General features: G+C 38.3%; 1 protein-coding gene across 9 annotated transcripts in view; it reads left to right on the top strand.

The window, feature by feature from the left end:
• The window catches only part of smap1 (small ArfGAP 1), a 141,111-nt gene that overhangs the window by 111,922 nt on the left and 2,533 nt on the right, over positions 1 to 26,656 (top strand). For all 9 annotated transcript variants that reach the window (XM_067386347.1, XM_067386346.1, XM_067386351.1 and 6 more), the window contains 2 exons: positions 9,316 to 9,541; positions 10,105 to 10,421. In XM_067386347.1, coding sequence (XP_067242448.1) covers positions 9,316 to 9,541; positions 10,105 to 10,421 — 543 coding nt within the window. The remainder of the gene's footprint in view (positions 1 to 9,315; positions 9,542 to 10,104; positions 10,422 to 26,656) is intronic.

Genomic DNA, 26,656 nt, shown 5'->3' with positions numbered 1-26,656 from the left:
CTATGGAAGTCAATGGTTATCAACTGTCTGATTATCAAATCTCCTTTAATCAATTTTAATAGATGCCAATAAAGAAAAAAAATCTCTTCTACACTGAAAAAGTTGGTGTAGGATTTACTTTCAAAAAATGTTCACTCAAATTGCTTGTAAATTTCACAAATACCTACAAAGAAATGGCAAGTAACAATAAATTAAATTGGATTTTTGAAGTATAAAGACAGTATTAGTATTTTCTTGTAAAACATACTCTAATAATCTGTTTTATCATTTTTTACAGTGTATATGATGTTAACTGATATGGTACCATATGTCCCTTCCGGGACATGACTTGACCAAAATAGACACTTCCACTTCCATATCTTCCAAATGATCCTCTTAGTATTTGCTTATTATCCTCCTAAAATGAGGATTCTGATGCGTTACAGGGTTATTTGAATTCTCTAAACCTCTTCCTGCTCTTTCATTGATGCAGTGTACTAGACTAGGTCATGTAATTGCAGAAAGGTTTGCTTTACTTTAGTGATTTTGCTTAGTACCATCTGTCAGCTGTTTTCGTGCACTAGTCTCACCCCAGAATCTGCTGCACACAGGATGTATAGCGTGCTGACTCACTGATGAATCATTCAGCTGTTTAAGAGGCACAACTTAGAAAAACCCACCGCCGTCCCTTTAAGAGCGCAGCTATTGATCCGCTCATGTTCTTTTGCGCTCCGTGAGCCCTCACGTTCAACATATGTGCCTGTCATGCACCACGCGTTCAGCGCTGCATGCATACAGCACAATGGAAAACCATACTGAATCCCTCAGAGCACATGAATGTATGTACGCTGTATCTACTCACACTATAGTGAGCTCCAGCGTAGGCAGTCTCAGTGTTTCGTGTGCATGTTTTAAGCACAGATGGTCTCTCAGTAGGACTTATTCCTAATGAATGCTGAGCTAGTTCAGTTTGTACACCTCTACAAAGAGAAAAGACTCTGCGGTGGCCGGTGTGCTAGAGGGTGGCAGCTTTATCTAGGTTTTAAATCTGGCTTTCTTGTGTGCTGCATGTATATACGCTATATAAAGAACACTTATGCATATTCTAAGATTCAGATTAATTTTTATTATGCCGTGTGCTTTAAAATTCTGTTCTTGGGGCTGTGTTGTAGATTTTGCATTGCCATTCTGATTGGCAGTGTTGTATTTTAATGTCATCTGTCTGGGAAGTGACTCACTGGCTGACGTATCATCTGGGTCGAGGGCTATTACTGTCACTGGTGTTGGTGTATGGAGTGTTAAATTTACGGTATTCTGCAATCCAAAAGCTTCTGTTTCCACTCTGGTCCTGTGTTTGTCCCTGTTGTTAATCTAATCAACATGTACTTCTATATATCTTTTACATCTAATTAGACCCTTTTGAGACCCTTACTTAGTTTTTTTTGGTGCATAAAACATATTCTTGTCACTTTAAAATATTAATATTGTACCACTGTACTCACATGAACTAATTTAAATATGTTTTTAGTACATTAATGGATCTTGAAAGAGGAAATGTCATTGCTAGCTATGCAGGCCTCACTGAGCCATCAGATTTCAACAAAAATATCTTAATTTGCGTTCCGAAGATGAACGAAGGTCTTATGGGTGTGGAACGGCATGAGGGTGAGTAATAAATGACATTATTTTCATTTTTGGGTGAACTAACCCTTTAATGACACATTGTTTAATTATTTTAAAAATCAGGCTTCTGCCCAACAGCGAAGATATGTAAATTTGTTGTTTTATATAATCGCCAACAACATCATATAGCTACCCTTTTATGACCTTATTGTGTTCATATCTGACTTAAGCTTAAGTTTTAATGTGAGTACTACTTTTAATATAATATCCAGTTTTAATATGCTATTTGAAGCAATGCATATTTGTGCAATTTTGTTGTTTTAGTGCATAGTGGTGTGCCGTGGGATTTTTTTACTTATCAAAACTGTGACATAGTGGGAAAAGGTTAGGAAACGCTGAGTTAGGCTATCTACTAGCAGGTACTAATGGGGCCATGCTAACCAGCATTCATTGATCTCATGCCTGTCCTACTCATGAAACCTGTAGAAAACATCATATGACACTCTCCCAAGGTCATAGACAACATTACAGACATGCATGAATGGTTGGTTCTCACAAAGAGCCTTTCTAGGACTGCTCGAGGAACTGCAGCAATGTAGGATTAGCTTATTTCATGCTCCAGTCCTGCACAATGCAAATGTACGTATGTTACCAGCTCTACTTTAAAGCAAGAGAGCTTTTGGAAACACAACCAATCCGCTCACACGTCTCAGGAAAAGGTGAGGCTGTCGCTTGTGACCACATGCAAATTGTTGGGATATTTAAAGAACACTTATGCATATTTTAGGATTCAGGGACAGTAAAGCGTCAAGTGTATTAATTTTCTCTTTACTAGACAGGGTAAGCTAGCCTTAATTGGTCTTGCTTTTACACATATACAGTGTGTGTATGTATGCGTGTCTTGCTTTTCCAGGGCAGCTCATTTTCTTAAAGGTATCCTTGAGCCAGAATGTCCTTGCGTATATAAGCAGGGTGTTGAATGTTATGGCTATGGTCAGTGGCATCAGGCTTTATTTTCAGCAAGGTTTGTCAGTGGAAAACATAGCTGAAATATTATTCGCTGGAATGAATCTCTTTGTGGTGCATATGTATATGTGTTATTTTTTTCCTCAGCAAATCAATGTGATATCACCAACAGCCTTTTTTAGCAGGTACTAGCCATAAAATGTAATAGAATCACATGAAGCCTTTACTTATTGAAATGTTAAATTAGTGCAATAGTGGCCTTGAATAATTGAGGTATTTTTGGTCATGTGTGGAGGAGAAGGTGAAATCATGCTGTTTTTATGTGGGAATTATACCTGTACTTAAAGGTGCCCTAGAACCAGTTTTTACAAGATGCAATATAAGTCTAAGGTGTCCCCTGAATGTGTCTGTGAAGTTTCAGCTCAAAATACCCCATAGATGTTTTTAAATATTTTTTTTTAACTGCCTATTTTGGGGCATCATCAACTATTCACCCATTCAGGCTGCAGCCCCTTTAAATCGCGCGCTCCCTGCCCCCCCGAGCTCTCGACTATAATACGGTGCATTTACAAAGTTCACACAGTTAATATAACCCTCAAATGGATCTTTACAAGATGTTCATCATGCATACTGCATGCATGCGTCGGATCATGTGAGTATAGTATTTATTTGGATGTTTATATTTGATTCTGAATGAGTTTGAGGCTGTGCTTCGTGGCTAAAGCTAACATTACACACTGTTGGAGAGATTTATAAAGAATGAAGTTGTTTATGAATTATACAGACTGCAAGTGTTTAAAAATGAAAATAACGACAGTCTTGTCTCCGTGAATATAGTAATAAACGTTAGTAACTTTAACCACATTTAACAGTACATTAGCAACATGCTAACGAAACATTTAGAAAGACAATTTACAAATATCACTAAAAATATCATGTAATCATGGATCATGTCAGTTATTATTGCTCCATCTGCCATTTTTTGCTATTGTTCTTGCTTGCTTACCTAGTCTGATGATTCGGCTGTGCACAGATCCAGACGTTAATACTGGCTGCCCTTGTGTAATGCCTTGAACATGGGCTGGCATGTACAAATATTGGGGTCATACATATTAATGATCCCGACTGTTACGTAACAGTCTGTGTTATGTTGAGATTAGCCTGTTCTTCTGAGGTCTTTTAAACAAATGAGATTTATATAAGGAGGAGGAAACAATAGTGTTTGAGACTCACTATATGTCATTTCCATGTACTGAACTCTTGTTATTTAACTATGCCAAGGTAAATTAATTTTTTTATTCTAGGGCACCTTTAATGGCACTATGACTGAAGTCTATACCATCTGAAAATCGATCGCAACCAAAGTGAGGCAGTGGATACATTACAGAAGGCTGACTGGAAGCATATAGGTCAGAGTGCTAATGCAGGCTCAGATTTCTCTGTCTTCTATCTGTAGCCACTGCTAACACAGTTAACTGATCCCAGAGCAGATGCTCTCAAACCTATCCAAAGGAATATTCTTGTCCTTGAAGAATTAGTTTTGCAAATTTTTTTGGTGCAAATAGTTTTTCTGTTCTCGTTCAGTCACATCAGATTTGTTATGAACGTGCCTTAACTGTTCGTTTATTTTTCCCCTTTATGTTGTTGATTGTGTGTCTTTGTATTCCCCAGATGGTCTCTTGTCTCATCCGCTCTTTCCTGCTGACTTATCCTCAGACTCTGAGTTGCAGTGGGACCTTGGCAGAGTGGTACTGCCAGACTCTGATCTGGCACATACCCAGTCTGCACCCACTGCTGCAAACAGCCATCTTCACCAAATCCAACCTAACACATTTGTGATTTTGGGGCACTTCTGTTCTTTTGTTTCTTCTTTTCTTTTTCTTTTTTTGTGCTCTGGTTTTTCTGGTTTCCCAAGCAGAAGGGGACTGTGGGGAAAAGTGGATTAGCCCAGCCCACAACACCACCAGAGTGCTAATTATCTGTGTGGGGCTGCAAATCAGACAAAGCCTACTCTGTTGCACATAAAATCTCTTCCTCTCTCTCTGTGGGTATGAGTGAGCGAGTGAATTGTGTTTGGGGGTGGATAGAGCTGGAATATGTATGGTGCTCTGTGAATGTCACAGTGAAATACAGGCTGTACTGTGTGTTTGTATGGCGTGTGTGTTTTTGTGCTAATGTGGGGGTGGGAAAGATCAAATATTCATGGTTTTGGTGCCACACTGATTATTGATGAATGAGAAGTTATCTTAGTTGTTTTCGTTTAATGCACAATATGACACTTAAATACATTGTAATGCAATACAATGGTTTAATTGGACTGCCATCAAAAGGGCGGCAAACACAAGAATTGGAGAGTAGATACCACTCTCAAGAGTAGATTGTATATTTGATGAAAAACGCCCTTCACGTTATCTAACATTCTGTCATTCGTTCTCCCTATCTGTCATTCAAGGCGTTCTATCATTCTATCTGTCTATCATTCTATCTATCGTTCTGTCTATCTATGATTCTAGCTATTGATTGTTCTATTGTTCTGTCCATCTATCATTTGTTCTGTCTTTCTGTTGCTTGTTCTATCAATACAGTATTACAATGGCACAGTAGCATGCTTTTGAGATGCACATTCATGTGAGCATCCCTTATAAACTAAAGACATGGATGTGAGAACAAAAGTTTTGTATCTCCCTCTCATTTATAAGGCATAGAGAAAATATTTGCTCCTCTCTCTGAATTCTGGAGTATAGGTCTCCTGGCCTCCCACTCCTCATCTATTTTTAATTCTAATAGCATTTCCTGTGTCCCTCTGTGGACCCCCCCGATGGATCCCTTCAAATGTCACTCATATTACAAATAGAGAAAAGGGATTATGTCATCTCTTTTTCATAATGTGGCCTGAAAAAAGGCACACTCCTGCCAAGTAAGTATGTTCTTGCTTGTTGCTGGGATCTTGAGACTAGCTGTCAAGAGTTTGTGTGATTTCTTTGTTCCACGTCTCTTTTCTCTCGTGCATATCAAAGCATGAACCCATTATAGGCTGTAGCACGCATTTGTTAGCGTCAGCCTTCACAGGTTAATCAGCCGAGGGGTTTGCGTATCAGATCTGCGAGGCGGTGTTTGGCTTATCGTGCCGCGGTGCTGTTCACCCGTGTTCAGCTCTGCTCGGTTCTTATCAGATGTGGCGACTGGCGCAGCAGCAGCTGGAGGTGTTACTCCTGCATACCTAAGTGCAGAGCTGTGTATCGCCGACCCATCTAAATGGGAAGAGAGGGTCTGTATGTGTCCCTGCCAACCTCCACCCCGTCCTCCCAACCCTGTCTTTTTGTCTCTAATTACTGTGGAACATTTCCATGATCCGGAGCTCCGGGACACTGATGGATAGACAGCAGGAGAGCAGAGACGGTCTCTGAATCACACTCTTTTCGTTTAGTTTTATTTATGAGCTCATGTCAGGCACGTACTTCAGCAGTGAACTTCAGAGAATGGCCTGTTCGATATCTGCCATCCGAGTAAGCATGTTTGCCACTTAATGATACTAGAGTGGGATGATTTTTGTGGGGAAAATCGATTGATACACATATCTATTTGTTTTCGCTCGATTTGAATTCAAATGATGTGGCACGTTCTCCCCTCTGTGTTTTCACTCCCTCTCTCTGCTGTTCTCTTTCTCTCTCTATGGAGGGTGAAATGTTATAATTAGCTCTAGTGCTTAAAAGACACTCTGAAATCATTTGGCAGTTGAGTTTCTTTCCTTTTAACTTGTTTTTAGAGAATCTCTTAAGGCTGCATTATTTTAATCAAAAATAATTTTTAAACAGTGATATTATATTATTAATTAAAAAGAAATAATTCTATTTTAATATATTTTAAAATGTTATTTATTCTGAAGCTGAATTTTCAGCATCATTACTCCAATCTTCAGTAGGGGTCAAATGTATCGTTGTTGATCCGTGATCCGTCTGGACCAGGCCCCACGGTTCGACACGCATGTAATTCGCAGATTAATTGCAAGTTTAACCACCATAAAGTTAATGTTTATAATTTGCAAGTGTTTTGTCCTGTCAAATTTGCACATTCAGTCTGCGCCGATGGCCTCATGGGCAGCACGCCGACATGTAGTGCCAATGCGCTTTGGGCGACCCGAGTTCGAGTCTCGGCTCGGCTCATGGTCCTTTCCTGATCCCGTCCCCCTCGCTCTCTCCCACTTCGCTTCCTGTCTAATCACTGTCCTATCATAATAAAGGCAAAAATGCCAAAAATAAATCTTTAAAAAAAAAAATTGCACATTCAATAGATTTTAAAACATCCCAGCACTAGAGAAAGGAGAATTTAATTCGGTACTCGCGCACTGCACAGCCACAAACACCCGAAGCGCTCGCACAGAGAGAGGCATGTTTCAGATAGCATGCAAACTACGAATTGATTCCACTTTCTTGCTGAAAAATTATCCGATTTGACTTCTTATTATCCGTGTTGAAAGCAGTTGTACTGCTTAATATTTTTGTTGAAACTGTGATTTAATTCTTTTTTAGTATTCTTAGATCAACAGAAAATTTAAAAGAATAGCATTTATTTGAATAGAAATGTTTTATAACATTACACATGTCTTTACTATCAATTTAATGCATTCTTTCTGAGTAAAAGTATTAATTTCTTTTCAGTAAAAGTATTTTAAAATCCAAACTTTTGAATGGTAGTGCATTTGCAACAAAATTGTGTATATTTGTATACATATTTTTGATGTAAAATGTTAACTTTATCACAAGCATATAAATACCCTTGAAGCCAAAAGACAAAGACACTAGGTTTCATGAAGTCCACCTGGCATGGCTAATATGTAGCATGGTGTGTTGCCAGCGTAGCGTAACTCAGTCCTGCTTATAATGGTGTGATGCCCTCCTGGTTCTTAATCAGGAATGGAATGGAGCCTGAGCCAAATCTCAGCAAGGCTCACCCAGGTCTCGCACATCACTGAACATGACCTTGGGCCACTGTTGAGTTTCTTCAGCCATGTGCCACCAGAGTCAGTAAGTTATTTGTCAGCATGCTGACTTTCCTGGAAATATGAACTATGATTTAGGCCTAGAACTTTCCCTCATTTTAATATTGACAGACTTGCGTTTTGGAGGGTAACCATGGCATCAGCCGTAGCATCTGCAGTTTTGTGGCTCCTAGTTCTAGGCATCACATGGCTGTAATTGAGTAAAAGGATGCAGGTGCTTTGACTGAACACAAACTGCCTCTTACTGATTGTCTCCTCCATCTTCTGCTATTTGTGTGCATTATCACTTTGTGTAAACGGTGAATTGTGTCTCCTCTTCCTGAGCTATTCATTCATCACAGCTGCAGTCTAATTAATGTCATTTCTCTGCTTGAAGATGATGAAGCCTGCCTTTCATCTTTGTGCGTGTGTGTATTTGTGTCTTCTCTCCTATGAATTTATACAGGATGGATATTTTTAACCAACTTTGATTTGATTATTTGCCATTTGAACTGTTTTTTGATTCTCTCTTTTGGTTTCTTAAGAACCATTGTTCAGCAAATTGTTTTGTTTCCTCTCAGCACAAGTTTGGTATCGTTTTAAAGCACAGCATTGCAACTAATATTCATAGCGAATTCTCAATGGCATGAGTCTGAACCAATGAAATGTGATTTTCAAACCCATGCTGATGTAGACAAAACGATCTGACTCAAGCCTCAGACGGCGTGCAATCCTGTTATACACATACACAGAATTACAGTATTTCACAAAAAAAAATCTGTCTTGGCGAGTATTCGTGCAATCATTATCTGTTATGTCTTAAGTGAACGTTTGGTTAACTGTTGGGGAAAACTGTTGTGTAACATTATATTAGATCTGTGTGATATATAGTAGGCTCCCTGTTTCATTAATGTTAAGCAAACAATTGTGGAATAATGGGGAAAAAAGTTGAATATCCTATAGATATGGGTTTTGACTTGGTTTGTGTTGTGATTTCGTTTTGGAACCTTCAGAAAACTCACAATTTTATCAAAATTGACTTTGCTGACTCTATCGACTTCAAACAGGTGTAGCATCATGTCATTTTTTTATCGGATTCCAGCAAATCATTCATAATTTTTAAGGTTTTTTAATGTGAATAAATGTGAAGTAACAATAATGCATTTTTGATCATTTGCTCATTGCGACTCATTTTGCCTGCACGGGTTTCAAAGACATTGCTTAGATTAAGCCAGGATTATGCCTTTGTTCAATTAGGAAATTTAAGTAGCTTTTATAAACGTACCTTTGAAAAACATTACTGGTGTGCATCTTGAGACAAAACAATGACATTGACATATTTTAAGATATGTCAGTGCAAGTTGCTTTCAGTTAAAACAGCTCAAACATGCTTTTTAGTCTGGGACTAGCTTATGCCTTGTCTGTGAAACCTGGGATTAATCTTTTATTTTTATTTCATTTATACAAAATATGTAATTTAACATGAACATAAATATAACAACTTTTTGGTGCTTTTCTGTTAATGGTATTTCTTCTGTGGATGTTTTGAGCTGTATCCAGTTGATTTGGCACCATTTGGACTGGAAAGCCTGTTGAGATACCTAATATGGCTCATGATTTTAAGGCCCACAGATATATCCGTGTGTGTGTGTTTGCAAATGAGTTTATTGATATATCTGAAAATAGTTTTTTTTTTTTTTTTTTTTTTTTTGTATTAGCAGGTGTTGAGAGTGTGTCGCTTTAAGTCAACCATCTCCTGTGCTCCGCAGGTCAGTTCCAGTAAGGCAGCTGGGAGCGCTCAAGCCAGCTCCGCCGGAGGGGCTGTGGCAGGTGCTACGGCCGCAGGAAGCTCTGCTCCAGCACAGGGAGATCTGGACCTGTTCAGCGAAACCAGCGGGAGCAGCAAAGCGGAGGACTCGGCCAAGAAACCTCTCTCCAAGGACTCCATTCTCTCCCTGTATGGCTCCAGCACCGTCCCACAACAGCCTGCACAAGGTACATCCATCCCCCCAGAGTTCCACTTTCTTATTCCTCAGAGAATGAGCGATCTGAGCAAGAAAATGCAGATCTATAAATGGCGCTATGTGTCCAGAGTCCATTTCTAATGGTGCTGTGGGAGTGTGTGTGTTTGAAAGAAAGAGAAAGCAAGCAAGGTTCTTGAGAAGCCCTGCTTTAATGGGGGTATCAATAATTCAAGCACTGCGTGTCTCAGCACTCTGATACTGCTGAACGTGGTTTAAAGCTGCCTGCTTCTCCTGCCCTGCTCTTCAAAGAGGACATTTCCCAAAACCTCAGTTGCTCCAAATGAAGGAGCTGCCAATTCAACACCATCAGGATGCTTTATAGTCCCCTTTCATCCTGCATACCTCTCCTGTCTCAAAGATCCATTTCCTCTGTGCTCGGGGCAAGAAACTGCACACATTAGCGCAGATATTGATCGCTCTCCTCTGTCTGTGATGCTTTGTGTGTCCATGTCCTCTGGTCTGCTTCTGTTTTTGTCTCTTTGAACATATTGAACATGTCGTTGTGTGTAAATTTTCTTATTTGTGTACCCACAGCGACTGCGATGTTCATGGGTCCGTCTCAGATGCAGTTCCCTGCGCAGCCACAGGGGAACTTCCAGGCTTTCCCCGGGATGGGAGGAGCCATGCCGCCCACTACCATGATGGGGGCCGTCATGGGCCAGGGTGGCGCTATGATGGGCCAAAATACAGGCATGATGGTTGGCATGACGATGCCTAACGGTTTCATGGGAAACGCACAGCCGGGGGTGATGGGACTGGCTCCAGGCATGATGGGACCTCAGGGCATGGTGCCCCCTCAAAACATGTATGCCATGCAGCCAGGTCAGCAAGGACAGTGGAATATGGCACAGGTATGTTATGGTGCTGTAAGCAGTTTAGCACATATAAAATATCCCTACAGTCAGTGAAATAATTGTCTTATGAAATCACACCTGTCTCTGTGACCGCTCTAAGCCTGTAAATAGCAAAAAATAAATAAAAAATGTAGGGAGTGGCCTGCACTTCAGAAACATATATGCTATTCTAAGCCAATGCTAAAAGACACAGTTGGATTTGCTGACATTTTTTTGGAGGGTGGGATTTTGGAGTGAGGGCATGTGGTTCAAGGAACGCTAAGGCAGTTTAATAGTATTTTTATAATATTATGTTAAATGTAAGTCTTAGATGTACCTTCCTAATTAAACCTTCCCATTTGTATCTAAATTTATCAATATTATTTAATATAAATATATTATATTATTAATATGAATAAATTTATATTATATTATATTATATTATATTATATTATATTATATTATTATATTATATTATATTATATTATATTATATTATATTATATTATATTATATTATATTATATTATATTATATTATATTATATTATATTATATTATATTATATTATATTATATTATAACCGTTCAAAAGTTTAGGGTCGGTAAGATGATGTTGTTTTTTTAAATAAATAAATACATAATTTTACTCTCCAAGGATGCATTAAGTTGATCAAAAGTTACCTTAAATATATTTATAATGTTACAAAAGATTTCAACTTCAGATAAATGCTGTTTTTTTAATTGTATATTTATCAAAGTCTTCTGAAAAAAAAAAAAAAAAATTATCATTGCTTCCACAAAAATATTAAAGGTGGGGTATGTATTTTTTCAACAACGCTGTTGGACATTGTTGACAAACAAACCACCCCTCTCTTCATTGTTCCGCTTCCAAAACTCACCCTCCAATCCGAACCCTGGCCCGATCGCTGCTGGCAGACGAGGCAAGTGCGCAGACAATGACGCTAAACACCGCATTCTCTAGCGGTCGTCAGAGTGCTGCAGTTTATCTGCACAGCTCTCACTACCTGGCTTCTGTTACACACGCAATACAAGAGTGGATGTGTCTGTTTTTCACAGCTGACGCGCAACAAAATGCTTCACGAAAAATAAAGCGCAGATAATAAACAAACAACAATGAAGCACAAAAAATGAACGTACAGTACACACAAGTAAATACAAACAAGTGTTTGTTGTTAGTCATCAATAGCACAGCAGCTCCAGACAATTAAACCCAGTGTTACTCACATGTGAAGCAGAATCAAAGCAGCGTCTGCTTCTGTTTTCAGGCCTTCCTGCTTAGCTCTCTCCAGTGCTGAAACGCTTTTCTAATATTAACGTCCTTGCCCAGTCATAAACCTTCATTCCAGTGATATACTTTTCAGATGTTTTGTATTGTGACTCATCTCTCTTTCTGTGTTTTTTTTTTTCTTTTTTCTTTTTTCAAATCTCCCTCTTGCTCATTCTGTCTCCTTGACCGTCATACGCCCCCTAATGCTGATTGGTTAGACGTTTGTTGTTGGTGTCAGCCTGACTAACTTCCAAACAGTGTTGTTGAAAAAATACATACCCCATCTTTACGCAACATAATTGTTTTCAACATTGATAATAAGAAATGTTTTTTGAGCACCAAATCAGCATATTAAAATTTCTGAAGGATCATGTGACATTGAAAAATATTAAAATAGAAACCAGGGGCCGTATTCACAAAACATTTTATCTTACCACTAAGAGTTCTCCTAAATAGCTAATAGGTTTTTAGCTTTTTAGAGTTTTCTCTTAAAACCTATTCACAAAGCTGCTGAGACAAACTTTTACTAAGGAATAGAGAAAAGTCTTAAGCTAAGAGTAAGGGCGGGGTTGACCTTGTTGCCATGGAGTATACACACAGTGATTGGCTGATGGGGAAGGAGTCAGCGATTTAATCATAGAAATATTGTAGAATGAGGTGTCATGTTTCCATATTAAAATAAAGGTTTTACAATACAAATGTTGCCCTATTCATATATATATATATATTTTTTTTACTTATTCTTTATTAGCTTTTTGTTGTTATAAGAACACAAAAGGAAAAACAGAAAAAAAATAGGGGAAAAAATAGGGAAAAGGAAACAAACATATAAATAATTTTTAATAAAAATGTTGCCATATTCAAATGAAAGTTTTAAAATGTAGGCTGTGTCACTAATTAAACTAGTATATACAGTTAATTGTGGACCGCCTCTTGGATGTCTGCATCTGCAGAGAATGCAAAATGCAGGCGACAAATTATGTTTTATAAACAAAGTTTGGGAGGAACACATTCAAGGTCTATCTAATCAGCTCGAGAGGAGGAATATATACACAGACGAGAGCCGGCTCGCCTATAGTTACTTCGACAGTTTTCTGCATCCCTGGGGATATGGGGAGAACTTTGGGTTTGGGCTAAATTCCAAGCTCTGAGCCCTCAATCCCATTGGACAGCACACCAAATACGCTTATTTTTTATTAAATTTTTTACTCTATTCAATTTGTAAATGTGAACTCATGAAAACCACTGCCACAGGTAATCGGACAATATTTATTTATTTGTGAAAGATTTATTTTTGGCATCTCATCGTAGATTCAAATCTATAAATCTAAATGTATTGCATTTTTGAAGAAAAAGTTCAGCACCTAAGGCTCTATCGCTATTGTCTCATGGTGTACAAAGTCTTTGGGTGGATTAGGACTGTTTGTGATTTGGTCATAGTGACTTGGGGTCCTCTTGACTACTCCTAACGAAAACATGTGAAATACCCCTAGAGCAAAAATGTAGGACTGACACACCCATTATTTTTAAGAGTTTCTCCTAAATCAGCATTTTAGGAGCTACTTTTAGCCTTAAGATGTTTTGTAAATACGGCCCCAGTTTAAATTGTAGTAGTATTCACAATTCATCAATTCACTTTTTGATCAAATAATTGCAGCATTGGTGAGATATATTTAGGAAGGTTCAATCAGGAAGATACTTATATCTAATACATACAACACTATTTTTATATTATTTTTATAAAGACGGTAAATGCATTTATTAGGATAAATGCAACTTACAAGAATATACTGCGCTGTAATGTTAAATTAAGTCTTTATGAAACTAGTTATACTTTTGAGTTTGGATTGGTAGATCTGTCAAGTTGCAAGCTTGTTGAAAGCGGATAACGGCTAGTTAGCTACATTGCAAGAAGGAAAGATGTCATTTTTGCCAGGTACAAGAACCGATTGTGGAGGAAGCATTCAAAAAGCTGCCTAGAATGAGATAAACAGAACCAAAAATAGGTCGTAGGTGAAAAAAGGGGACATGAAAAATGTCATACCGAAGGTCAAGAGCTTCGAGTTGGGTTCATAATGTTCTTCTGGGTGTGTATTTTTAACCAACCCTCTCAGAATCTGTCATGAGTCATTGACGCACTGGCTGCAGTGGATCAGTATCTGCTTTTTATAGAGGGAACATCTATATCTGAAGCTATTACCATTCATCATATTCGATTCCCACAATGCATCTCCCGGTATCCACAAAGCTTTCCTTTTATTCAGATCAGATCGTTCACGTTTTCAAAGCCATTTTAGGTGGAAAGCGAGTTGTCACTTTCAGTCTCTCTGTTACTGTCACTGTATAATCAGAGATTCATAATAATGGTTTTTAAAATCCTCATCTAATCTGCTGTCACCTCCCATCTGCATGTGGCTCATTACAGATGAGGGCTCAGTGACTCCGACCTCTTAACTTCTATCATCTTCCTGCCTCCCGTGGCCCATGACCCCCTGTGTATGAGGCTGAGAGTGGAGGGAGTCTGAGATTTCAGCCTCCGGGAGGTTAATTACACATCATAAATCAATACAGCGTGCTTTACACTCACACGGCCTTAATTAAAATCCCTCCCCACAATGCAAGCGTGTGCGTCCTGAGTTATAGGCCTTCAGCAGCACATTTGTATTTTGAGAGACCGGCTGAGGAAAGAATTGCGTTTGCTTAATGGTTTTCTGGAGTGAGGGTAATTTTGCCGCGCAGTTCCTGGGAGGAGTGTTTTTTTTTTTCTAAGATGAATCTGTCTTGAGTTGTTTTTCTTCGTTACCCAGCACACAGAGCGTCTCCCTCTTTTCCAAGGAGGTCTGAGGAGAGCCAGTGCGCAGGGAGAAGAATCATTAACATTTGATATTCACTTCCCTCAGTACAGCCCTTGGAGTATTTACAAACACACACACTCTCACGACACACTTATTTCTCCGTGCGTAGGCAGTATTGTGTTGAGGAGGAAGCAGGTGTAATTACGAGATTGGCCAAATTTGTCCTGCTGTGCATTTTAGCACAAAATGAAGTCAAGGTCTACAGTGGGTCCTCCTGAGTATTTTGGGAGGATTTTTTAAAAAAAAAACGCTTTTCTCTCTGAACTGTCTCACTCTAGTCATACACTTCATGGCCTAAAGCGGTTTAGTCACCTTGTGAGACATCAGAGCACTCCAGGAGTTCACTGTGATGGATAACCTCCCTCACTGCCTCAGGAAGGGGTTTAGTGCTTTGGAATTAAACACGAATAGAAGGCCTATAGGAGGCACATGAATTATGTGCGTTGTAGTTTGTATTTCAGGATTGTATGGGGAAAAGGCAAGTGCTACTGTTTCTGTATATTTCAAGTGCCATTTGTTTTATCCATTTTGTGCCATATCAGTATTTATTCCCTTCAGTCTACTTATATACACTACACTAACATTCAAATGTTTAGGTTCGGTAAGATTTTTTTAATGTTATTATAAAGTGTCTTATGCTCATCAAAGCCATATTTAGTAAATGACCACATTCAAAAGTTTACATACCCTTAAAGGTGCTAAAGAGTATGTTTTGTTTTATACATTTTTGCAATATTGCTTGAAACTGTCTTTACTAACTAATAAAAGGCTATTTATTAGATGCACTCGTGTTCCAATACTCGTGCACGAGTTTTGGAAGGCGTTCCCTCGAAAGGAGGGGGGATTGTTCTTACGCATGCGCTAATTTCAAAAACTCAGTAACAGTCTTTGGTTTCTCAGTCAACGAAAAGATTCTCTTTATCACCTTTAATTCTTAATACTGAGTGTCTTTACCTGGATGATCCATGGCTGTTTTTTTTGGTGGTTTTTTTGTGATGGTTGTTTATGATTCCATTGCTTGTTCTGAGCAGTTACAAGGTTAGTTCACCTAAAAATGAAAACGAGAATACGTTTTGTGTTCAATAACGACTTTATTCAACAATATCTTCTCTTTTGTGTCATTATCCTACATTTGTTTACATTCAGCACTTCTAGGTTCTACGTCAGAACGCCAGCTCAGGTCTTGTCCCTGCCAGAGACCTGTTCACACTAGGGATGTCCAGATCCGATCACGTGGTTTCAGACTTGATCGGAATCGGACGTTACCTCCCGATCAGGACTCGGATATATACGTATTAGGGGTGCAACCATAGAAATCATATAGGTAGATGCCAGGGCCGTGCAGAGACCTTTGGAGGGGCAGGTGCTATATTGTGATGCATTCCTTGCTGATTCAGTGTACTGATACAGCAGCAAATGCTGTGATGCAGTTTTGAAAAAGAAACAGAATGGGAAATTTTAAAAGTTAAAAAAATATTTTCTTTCCACCTAATAATAACTCTGGGATTAGAAAGTTGTCTTAAGTTGTCCCAACCTGATGGCTTTTTCTTCTCTGTTTTACAGAATAATTAAGAACAGCTGTTATAGTAAAAACTATAGAAAACTTTATAGTAAAATCGACATGGCCCATGTTTCGTACAGTACAATATAGTTTTATTATCTGATAAAAAAAAATAAAATAAAAAAAAAACTAATTATAGGATGATGGTGGCCATGTAAGGGGTAAGAGTGAGAAATCATCAAAAATATAAATAAAGAAACTAAAATGTGTGTGTGTGTGTGTGTGTGTGTGTGTGTGTGTGTGTGTGTGTGTGTGTGTGTGTGTGTGTGTGTGTGTGTGTGTGTTCATTCTGATGGCACCCACTAAAAATCACAGTGTAGCATTAATCTTATAAGTGGAGGATGAGTGGTTGTAGGCACTTATAACAGAAGTTTCCTGTTGGACATGTCCCTAAAAATGTTAATGACATCCTTGTCACTAGGGTCACATATCCTTCACACTGCACTTTGATGTCAGGTCAGGTATATTATTCATTTTATATTGACATTGATATTTTTACATTTATTTCCAGAGAGATATTATTGAGTTTACAGGCTAAAGTGGTCTTGCTGTTGTAAACAATGTTGCTATTGTAGGAAAAAAAATGTGTGTCACATTTAAAATATAATTATATTTTAATTCATTTCTGAATTGTTTTTATTTTTATAATGATAATTCAGAGAATGAGAAAATTTGAATAAGTCTTACCAGTGTTGTGATAATTATTTTTAAGGCACTCTACGTTTAAAAAAATAAATAAATATTGTAATATAATAATAGTTTAGTCAAATAACATAAAAAAAGAACAGACCCCTCGATGCCTGCCTGTGAAACTTTTCTCCCTCAAACAGCACGCTAACGTTACTTCTACACTACAGACTACACAACGCAGTATAAACAACATATCTGAATGTTCTCACATCACATCGTTCTTGTAAAATAATAATAAGTAAATAAACTTCAAAATCACTTCGCTGAGAATTAAACACCATTTACCAGCTGCCGCGGTGTTGAAAATATCCCCTGGCAATTAAAAATGCGCGTGCGGCGTGGGGAATCGTCCCGGTCGGATGAGGTCGTCATCGTCAGGTAAAATGTCATCATGTGGGTCATTTTATTTACGGCTAAATTATTATTAATACATTTTACTAATATTTAGACATTCACAAAAGGTCATAATAGAGGAAATTTTGCTTTGACAAAAGGGCACTTTGAGCACCAAGGGGCAAAGGGGCAGGTGCTCAAGCACTTTTACTGCAACCAGGGGCGGACTGGCCATCGGGAGCACCGGGACATTTCCCGATGGCCTGATGGTCATTCTGGCCTGCCGGCTGCCGCTGTGCTGTCGATCAGACTGACGTGCAATAGGCTGTATGCAACTGCGAATTAATTGACGCACTTATGAATCTTCGAATCAGAGCGATCGCGGAGTGAAAATGACACCACCACATGACCCAACATCAGCGAAGCACTGCCTAATTGGCTATATCCAGATGCAGGCTTTATCTTGAAAAATAGTGCAAAAAATGGAGCGTAAACGCAAAGGAGGAGCAGAGAGGGAACGCATAAAAAGGAGAAAAGCCCTGGCCACAGACGCAGCAAGTTGCTGCAAAATCCCAGCCATGTTCGCCGGTAAGGGAACAGGTCGGTCAGAATCAGTGTTGCCAGATTGGACTAAAGATTTCCAGCCCAACTACAGCTTAAAACCCGCCCATTTCAAAAAATACCAGCCCAAAATACATACTGTTATTAAAACTGGTAAAGAATAAAACACACAATTTTTTTTTATTATTATTAAACAACCAGACTAACACATCGCACATTGGAGAGCACCAGGCTCGCCTCAAGTATATCCAGTGCATCTTTTTTTTATATATATATATATATATATATATATATATATATATATATATATATATATATATATATATATATATATAAATGATAATTTTATTAAAACACAAGGTCTACATCGGAAACCTCAGAAGGGGACAACATTTTTTATTGTTCTTGTGCTACTATTGTCAGAACTACAGTTCTTTTCTAATAGGCCAATTCTCAAATCATTTCATTATACTTTTCTTTTTGTATTAGTAGGCTACTTACAAATTTGTGCTTAATTACCAACTAATTAATTTTTTTTATATTATCATTATTAAAATTATTATTATTATTTAACTTATAGACCACTGGGCGAATCAACATGAATTCTCGTTTTTTTTTCCTTCTTTTAATTTTAAATAAAATAATGACTGAATGATACACTGAATCGTCACTAGTAGGGCTGCCCCTAATAGTCGACTAACCGTTAGTCAACTTGAAGAGGCTTGGTCGACCAAGATTTTATTAATCGGTTAGTCGCAGAAAAAAAAAATCTCCACAGGAAGTGGCGAGGTCACGCAGTCCTAGAGGCACAGATCATTAACTGCAGGAAATCCAAACATTCACCTATCATTTATCGACCTCAAATATGCCTTATCACTTGAAACATGTAAGTCGCAACTTTAGTCCATTTGCCTATAGATAAATGTGCGCTATTATTTGGCGCATATCCAAGTGTTTGTGTGGAGAGCGTGTTTACTGCATTACATGGAGGCGCCGGTGTGATCACTGCGCTTAACTTAAAATACTCCGTCATTTTTGGTCATAGATAAGAGTAATGCAAAATGTAAAGGGTCTACTTTTATTTCTGTAAACTCACAATAACAGCAAAACGTTGTGCTTTTGTAAAACAATGAAAGCAATCAGGATGCATTTTCTGATCTCGGTCTCGGTGAACTTGAGCTCGTAACAAGCATGAACCGAAACTCATTGTATAGGCTGCTTTCCTCACAGACACAAGAAATATATCTATAGCTTGGAATGTCTACTTTTAAACGAGCCAATTCAAATGGAAAATAAATATTCTCAGATTATGTAATCCATATGAAACTTGCATATAGGCGCGTCCACTACTGCGGAGATGAGACATGAGTCAGCATTGTTGACAAATCCGCTCTCCCATTCCTTTCTGTAGGACTTTTTATATTTACCCCACTTTGGCATGATGATGAATGATGATTACTGATGATGATAATGCAGTTTTGACGATATAACGAATTAGCCTACAACAACCCGCCAATCAAGCTTGAAGTCTGATTGGACAGGATTCCCCTGAACCTTATTGGCTAACCTGAACCATACCTAATTTAAATGTCATCCTACATTATATTTATTTTATAGTTAGTTTTCATTACAAAAATAATAAAGAATACTGTTTATAGTCAAAAATAAAAACCCGCCTGTTGCATCAAAAACCAGCCCAAATTTTAAAGACCCGCCCAATGCATTTTTTTCCGGTCGAACGTGACCAAAAGGAGCCCAATTGGGCGGGAACCCGCCCAATCTGGCAACACTGGTCAGAATTACATTTAAACAGGGGCGTAAATCGCGGGGGGGACGGGGGGGGACATGACCCCCCCTATCTGAGTGCTGTCCCCCCCAAAAAATATAATTAAAAACCACTCTAAGTATTGTAAATAAATGATATATCCTTAAAATAATTGTGTAAGAAGCAAAGCAATACAAACGCAAACAGGCGTTTTAAGTTTAGAAACATTTTGAGTCACCCCTCCCTTGCCTCACAGTGGTTTGGTCCACCGCGCACGTCACACTCGTGCGTGTAGAAATCCGGCGGCGCCGGCGGGAGAGAAGACAGACGGTAGTTGAGAGGAGCTCTAGTAAGTAGGCTGTTTAGGCTATTTTATTCAAACACATCGGATGGAGTGGTTATTTTTGCTTTAATGCTGACGACGCTGAGTAATTAGTCATAACAAAAAAAAAGCAAGTTGATAACATGATTTTTTTTTTCCGTGAGTCCGCTATTTGGTTTCAGGCTTTCGAGGAGTGCACATGTGTATGCAAAGCCTACAAAATCTTATCAATTGACAAACTAAAAATAAGTCGTCAGAGCCCTCTGCTATGAACACTAAAATGCAGATCAAAATCATTCTAGATGCTGGCAGTGTGCAAAGCTAACTTACATCTGATAACAAAGTCTTTCTGTAGGCCTAAAGGAGAGCATATCAATACAAAATACAGGGTATTGTCCTTTGGACAAGTAAATTGGTAACTTGTCCGACCAAAAAAGTTGTCTGGAAAAAATTTGATGTTTTTTTGGTGTAAATATAATTTATTCTGAAGCTATATTCTCAACAGTGTTCCGTCAGCTTTTGCATATTTATATCTGCATATTTGTGATATTTACCCCAAGGGCATTTTTTCCCCTAATCTTATTACATGCTTCATCTTTTATTTCATTTTTTTTTTTACATTTGATCAATAAATTCAATAAGAAAAATAAAGCAGGACTGTTATGAATCAAATTAAATAATTTACACTGAAAAATTACAACTGCATTAAATAATGTTATGATATTCTTTAAATATTTTTGAATATACAAATAAGAAATGTTGGGAAAATTTAAACATGAAACTGAACTGGCAGTAGGTGGTGGCAAAAGACTGTCCTAGTCATTCATTCAAACGGCTATTCATTCAAGAATGAGGCAGGTGTTTTGGAATAGGCTATTACTGATTCTTGACTCAACCGATTCGTTCAAAACGCTGAATCATTCATTAATAAAATATTTATTATTAAATATTTATATTATCCATTATCAATCGCCACTTACACTAAATGTAATAGAATCATGCTTGCGTTTTGGTGACTCCCTAACTATTTTTGTTATTGTTGTTTTAATCAGGACAAGTAAAGCTCTCTTTCTCTTGCCCCTTCAAGAAATTAAGCGTTAATGTCGAGCCCTGGACGGCCCGGCCCAATTTAACCCCTGCATATATCCTTTATAAGTAAAATTTTGGCTGTATTATTTGTGTCCCCTTCAAAAATTGCTCTTGAGAAATGTTATGTTTATTGTCCCCCCCTACTGTCCGATGAAATTTACGCCCCTGCATTTACATAATATTTACCAAGGGTGGGGAAAAAATCGATCCGTTCGGTTCTCCACACGCTCGGACCGCTGTTCAACTTAAATCTGACGAAGCATCTGTGGTTTAATATAAATAACACGTAAAACAATCAGGGTTCAGTTAATATATGTTTCTGTTGATGGATGAACATTCTGGGTTCCCAGACATTACAACAACATGAAAAAATAAATAAAACCGTGGACAAACCATTCACTCTTATTAAATACGAACACTGTATCAGTGCATTCTCTTAAAGTGACAGTCTTTATATTAATTGAACAGCAACAACGAAGAAATCACTCACTGCTCTTGATTAAAAAGCTTTTGTAACTTTAATAAAGAATAATCTTTAATGCAATGCTGTTTTACATACTTTATTCAATTTCTGTACCAAGTCAGTTTATTTTATTTGTATCTTTAATCTATTATATTTAATTGTGCTGTTTTTTGTAGTTAGAATATTCTAAATAATATGAGAAAATATATATATTTTTGAAAGTATAGTTTTTCCATAAATATAGCACATACAACGCCGTTGTAACAACGGTACCGAAACCGTGACTCTAAAACTATGAAACAAACCGAACCGTTTGTTTTGTGTTTGTGTTGTTTTTGTTTGTGTTTCTGATACTTTTGATATACTTGAGTTGAGCATTGGAAATATATTAAATATAAATATTTTAACATGTGAATATGTATCTTTTATTATCCCTTCTTAAAATGTGTAAGCCAATTTTATATTTGTCTTTGGTGTGGTAGTATAGATGGTCTATTCCTAGTGAGTTTTTGAGGGTTTATTTATTTATCCATTCATATTATGAATGGTAGTCTACCTGTTACATCAACTAACAGGGTTACCCTATAAGTTTAGCAGGCTGGTGGACACATGAATTTGGTGGTGGTGACTGCAGCAGCAGAGGTGGCCTGGGGTGGAGTCAAATTCCCGGCCTGATTTACTGTCCCAGTCCGCCACTGACTGCAACTATCTGTTTCTGCTTTTTTTTATCATATTTATTATTGTATAACTGTTAAGCCTACTATGAATATTAAAATACACTGAACAATGTGTCCTGTATCATAGCTACATGAATGACCTTTGCAGCAAAAAAACCCGTGTCAAAATCAGTTAGGTATTCAGTGAGATATGATTAATTAAATGCGCTGACAGCTCACTGCACCTGTCAAACAAGTTACACTGAGTGGAGCTGGCGACCGGTCCAAGATGGCGGCTCCACGGCTCGTCCGTGCCAATAGGCAGTAGCGTTCGATAGGGCGTCTACCTATATGATGTCTATGGGTGCAACGATTCTCGGTAAAAAAATCGAACAGTACGGTTCTCCACTTACGGTTCGGTATACGCACTTGCACCGCGGTCCATCTCGAATGACGACGCATCTATTGGTTAATGGTTTGTTTAAAATAGCAACATGGAAAACAGACAGAGTTCAGATAATGTACGTTTCAGTTGATGGATGCGCAAAACGTTACAACAACGATAATCAGAAAGCGTGGACAAAACAGTCACTCTTTGTAAACTGTTCACTGCGAGTGCCGTCTGCTCTAATGTCCAGTCATTTACGCCGTCATCACCCGGGTGTTGATAGCGCGAGCACAGGTGAGACCTGAACAGCACACGTTGCTATCTATGTTTAAACTAAACTCATTTAAGCCTTGCTGATTTAAACCTTCAATAACAAGATGCGAAAGAGAACTCGCACGCGCTCTGAGAAGATTGCGCTTCGGACAAATTCATACAAAAATTATGTCAACATGCCCGTCTTAGCGAGTATCCTAGCAAACATAGTCGGTTATGTCTTAAGTGAACGTATATTAGTCGAGAAAGACAGCGCATGTGGAACAGTACTGGATCGTGTATGTCTTAAAGGGAAAAAAAAAACTATTCCTGCTGCCTGTTTTTAATGTTAAATCAAACAACAAATAACAAAGAAATCACTCACTGCTCTTGACTGAATAGTTTTTGTAACTTCAATAATGATTCATCTTTATTTATTTTATACAGTAAAGATAATATGCAGTGATATTTTATATTTGATTACTGTTATATACCTGAAAAACCTGAAAAGCTCTGTTCCTGGATCCTGGATCTGTTTTTTCGCTCTTCTTTATTCTTTTTTATGTATTATAGAAGTGTTGGATCGGGACTCGGTATCGGTACTCAAAATCAAATGACTCGGACTCAAGGGCAAAAAAACGTGATCGGGACATCCCTAGTTCACACGTCAATTTGTTATAATCATTCTTTTTTTTTACCCCCCTGGACTGATAGAACTTACTTTGTCTGGAGGGAGAAGGGCTTAGAGTCCATCATGGACCTCTATATTGAGGGAGGGTTTGCATCCTTTAGCCAGTTAAGAGAAATTTGATTTGCCTCATGCACATTTCTTTCGTTATCTAAAAATTAGGCATTATGTAAAGTCCAATTTGTTTTTTTTACATTTCGAACAACTTCCTGAAAAACATGTTTTTTTGATGTTTTTTTGAATCCTCCTGATTCTAGGCATCTTATTTCCAAATTTGTTTGTTTATTTGAAGGCTGCGTTGCAGCTCCTACTTAGAGATTTAAAGCAGCCTGGGAGGAAGACCTTGGAGTTGAACTCTCTGACGATATGTGGAATAAGTGTCAGGCTATGATACAGGTCTGCTCAGTAAACATCAGACACCAACTGATCTAATTCAAGGTTGTTCACCGCTTGCATTAGACTAAAACCAAACTGCATAAAATTTTCCCCTCTGTTTCTCCAATGTGTGACCGGTGCAAGGTGGCAGAGGATACAACTTCTCATGCTGCTTCTCATTGTCTGGATTTTGGTCAAGCATATTTGACTGGTACTCCAAGGCTTACAATAGGCCTCTTCCACCGGATGCAGAACTTGCTATCTTTGGTTTTTCACAGCGCACCTCCTGCCTCCTGGGGACAATACAGCAGTCTGTAACCTTGGGTATGATTGTGACTAAGAGATTTGTGCTGAAGAACTGGAAGTCAGCCTCACCCCCTTTCGAATTTGGTTTACGGATATGATCTCTCTTATACAAATGAAAAGACTCAGATTCTTGAGAACTAATTCCACTGAAAAATTTTCCGCTGTTTGGGGTTTATTCCTGGGCCATTTGGACAAGTTAACTGCTCAACCAGCCCTTAGTGGCTCCTCTGAGACTAAGGGTGCGTTCACACTTGTCATGTTTGGTTCGATTAAAACGAACCCTGGTGTGATTGCTCGGTTAGTGTGGTTCATTTGAACATATGTGAACGCTGCCATCCGAACTCTGGTGCGCACCAAACAAGCGGACCGAGACCGCTGAAAAGATGGGTCTCGGTCCGCTTCCAAACGAACTCCGGTGCGGTTCGAATGATATATGAACGCAACACGGATCAAAGACATATAAACAAACCAAAAACAGGAAAACGAGACCCTAAAAAGGACAGAATCCTCACGCATGTCAGTTTTTCTTGTCATAGTCGTGAGTTTGCCCATCACAAGGCATCAGACGCGCGTCTCCATGCAGCAGATCATTTGTGTGTGACGGATGGATTCCCGCCGCTGTTTTGACTACTTTACACATTTTATAAGCTCTTCACGAGTTCCCAGCTGGGCAAAATACCATCACATGCAGGCTACGCACCGCTACGCACACACAAGCAGCGCATTTACCTCAGCTCACAGCATTGTTTTGGATGTTCGGTAAGTTCCATCTCAAAATAGGCAATATGTCATAAAATCCGACCAATCACGTTGTGAATGTATCCCTATGCCTTAAGGTTCGGTATCTTTTGGTTCGGTGATAAAATTGCCAATGTGAACGCTAACCAGACCAGGACTAAATGTTTTTTTTTTTTTTTTTCTTCTTTGGTCCGGACCAAATGAACCAAACAAACCGAACTACAAGTGTGAACGCACCCTAAAGCTGTACAACTTCCTGGGCACTTTGACTGATTGTTTAGCAGGTTTTTACTGTAGTACTTCTGGCTATTTGATGATTATTATTGTATTATTTATTTCTTTACTTTTTTTTTTTTTTTTGCCTGTGTGGTCCGAGACAGTGTTGTTTGTCTGTTCTGTGTTTATTTTGGGAAAAAAAAATATTAAAAAAAGAAACGGCAGCTCAGTATTGGCCAACGCAGTTCACGCATAAGCAGCACAACGCATTCGTGTGACACTGACACAGGAGCCAGCCAATGATTCGTCATTCTGACATATAACCCGGAAATGAATCACTGTGTTTACTACATCAACAGTGTAGGAGACTGACATGGAAGAGAAGAAATTGTTGAATAAAGTCATTATTTTTGTTTTGCTTTTGCGCACAAAAAGTATTCTCGTTATTCAACATTAAGGTGAAAGCACTGCAGTCACGTGGACTATTTTGACTATGACTATAGTACCTTTCTGGACCTTGAAAGTGGTGGTTAAATTGCTGTCTTTGGAGGTGTCAGAGAACTCTCGGATTTGATCAAAAATATCTTCATTTGTGTTCTGAGAAATCTTTTGTAACATTGTGAAAGTTTTTACTGACTCTTATGATCAATTTAATGCATCCTTGCTGAAAAATATATTAATTTCTTAAAAAAAAAATATATTTGGAACGGTTGTATAGTTAGCCCAAAAACACAATTATAGACATAATTTAGTTTTTCATGACTATTTTACACAATATTTATTAAGCAAGCTGTGTAGTGCGGTATGTAAATAAGCTCTGTTATGATTGGCTCACCTCTGTGTACTGGCACACTGTTTCGCTCCTCAGGTCGGGCTGAGCTGAATAGTGGCTAAGCAGTTAGGCAAACATTAACATAAGATTGTTTAAACATTATGTAAATGCCAACCATCCAGTCAATTAATGATGCTGACTTTGTTTTAGGTGTTATAATTTTTGAAACCGATGCTTTAAAGGGGAGGTATTTAAAGACTGAACTAGAACGTCTTCAAAAGGTTTTTAGCGTGCTGACAGTGGTTTAGTGTTAGACTGTCAGCACGGTAAAGTCACATCTCTCATTTATCCCCTTTAAAACACCAGCACTACAGCCATCAAAGTGCTGTCATTGTCACAAATCTACTGCATTAACATATTTCAAGACCATTACAATCGGACTTGTTGGACTGATCATGTGCTGTGAGCAGTGTTCCTGTTATCATCCACAGTTCTCTGTGAGGAAATAGGTTTTTAGAAATAAAATATTGTAAATTATTTTAGCCTCTGTATATGCCAGAAAACCAACCGTCTGGTAGATTATGTAGTTTTGTACATCCATTGTCAACATAGTACAGCAAACTCTTATTACAAAGAAAGAAAAATCCTGTTTCTCATTATATATCAATTTTGACAGCTGGATAAAATTGCACAAACTTTAGCTCCCAGAATTCAAGTTAATAATGAAAAATAGTGAGCTGCTTATTTGAAACCATTAGTTTTCTTACTCTGCCGGCTGAAAGCTGTAGAGACAGCGGTATAAATCAGACAGACGTGTCTAAAGGGTTGCCCCACAGCCAGCGCACCCCACAGGACCCGTCAGGAAGAATACTGGTGAGAGTCAAGGGAAAAGGGTAGAGGTATAGAAAATGAAAGAGAGAGAGTAGTAGACGAACA

The sequence above is a fragment of the Chanodichthys erythropterus genome, chromosome 5 (assembly GCF_024489055.1).
Source record: "Chanodichthys erythropterus isolate Z2021 chromosome 5, ASM2448905v1, whole genome shotgun sequence".
Lineage (NCBI taxonomy): Eukaryota > Metazoa > Chordata > Actinopteri > Cypriniformes > Xenocyprididae > Chanodichthys > Chanodichthys erythropterus.
Note: the sequence above shows the minus strand (reverse complement) of the source record. Positions and strands in the feature narration are given on the sequence as shown.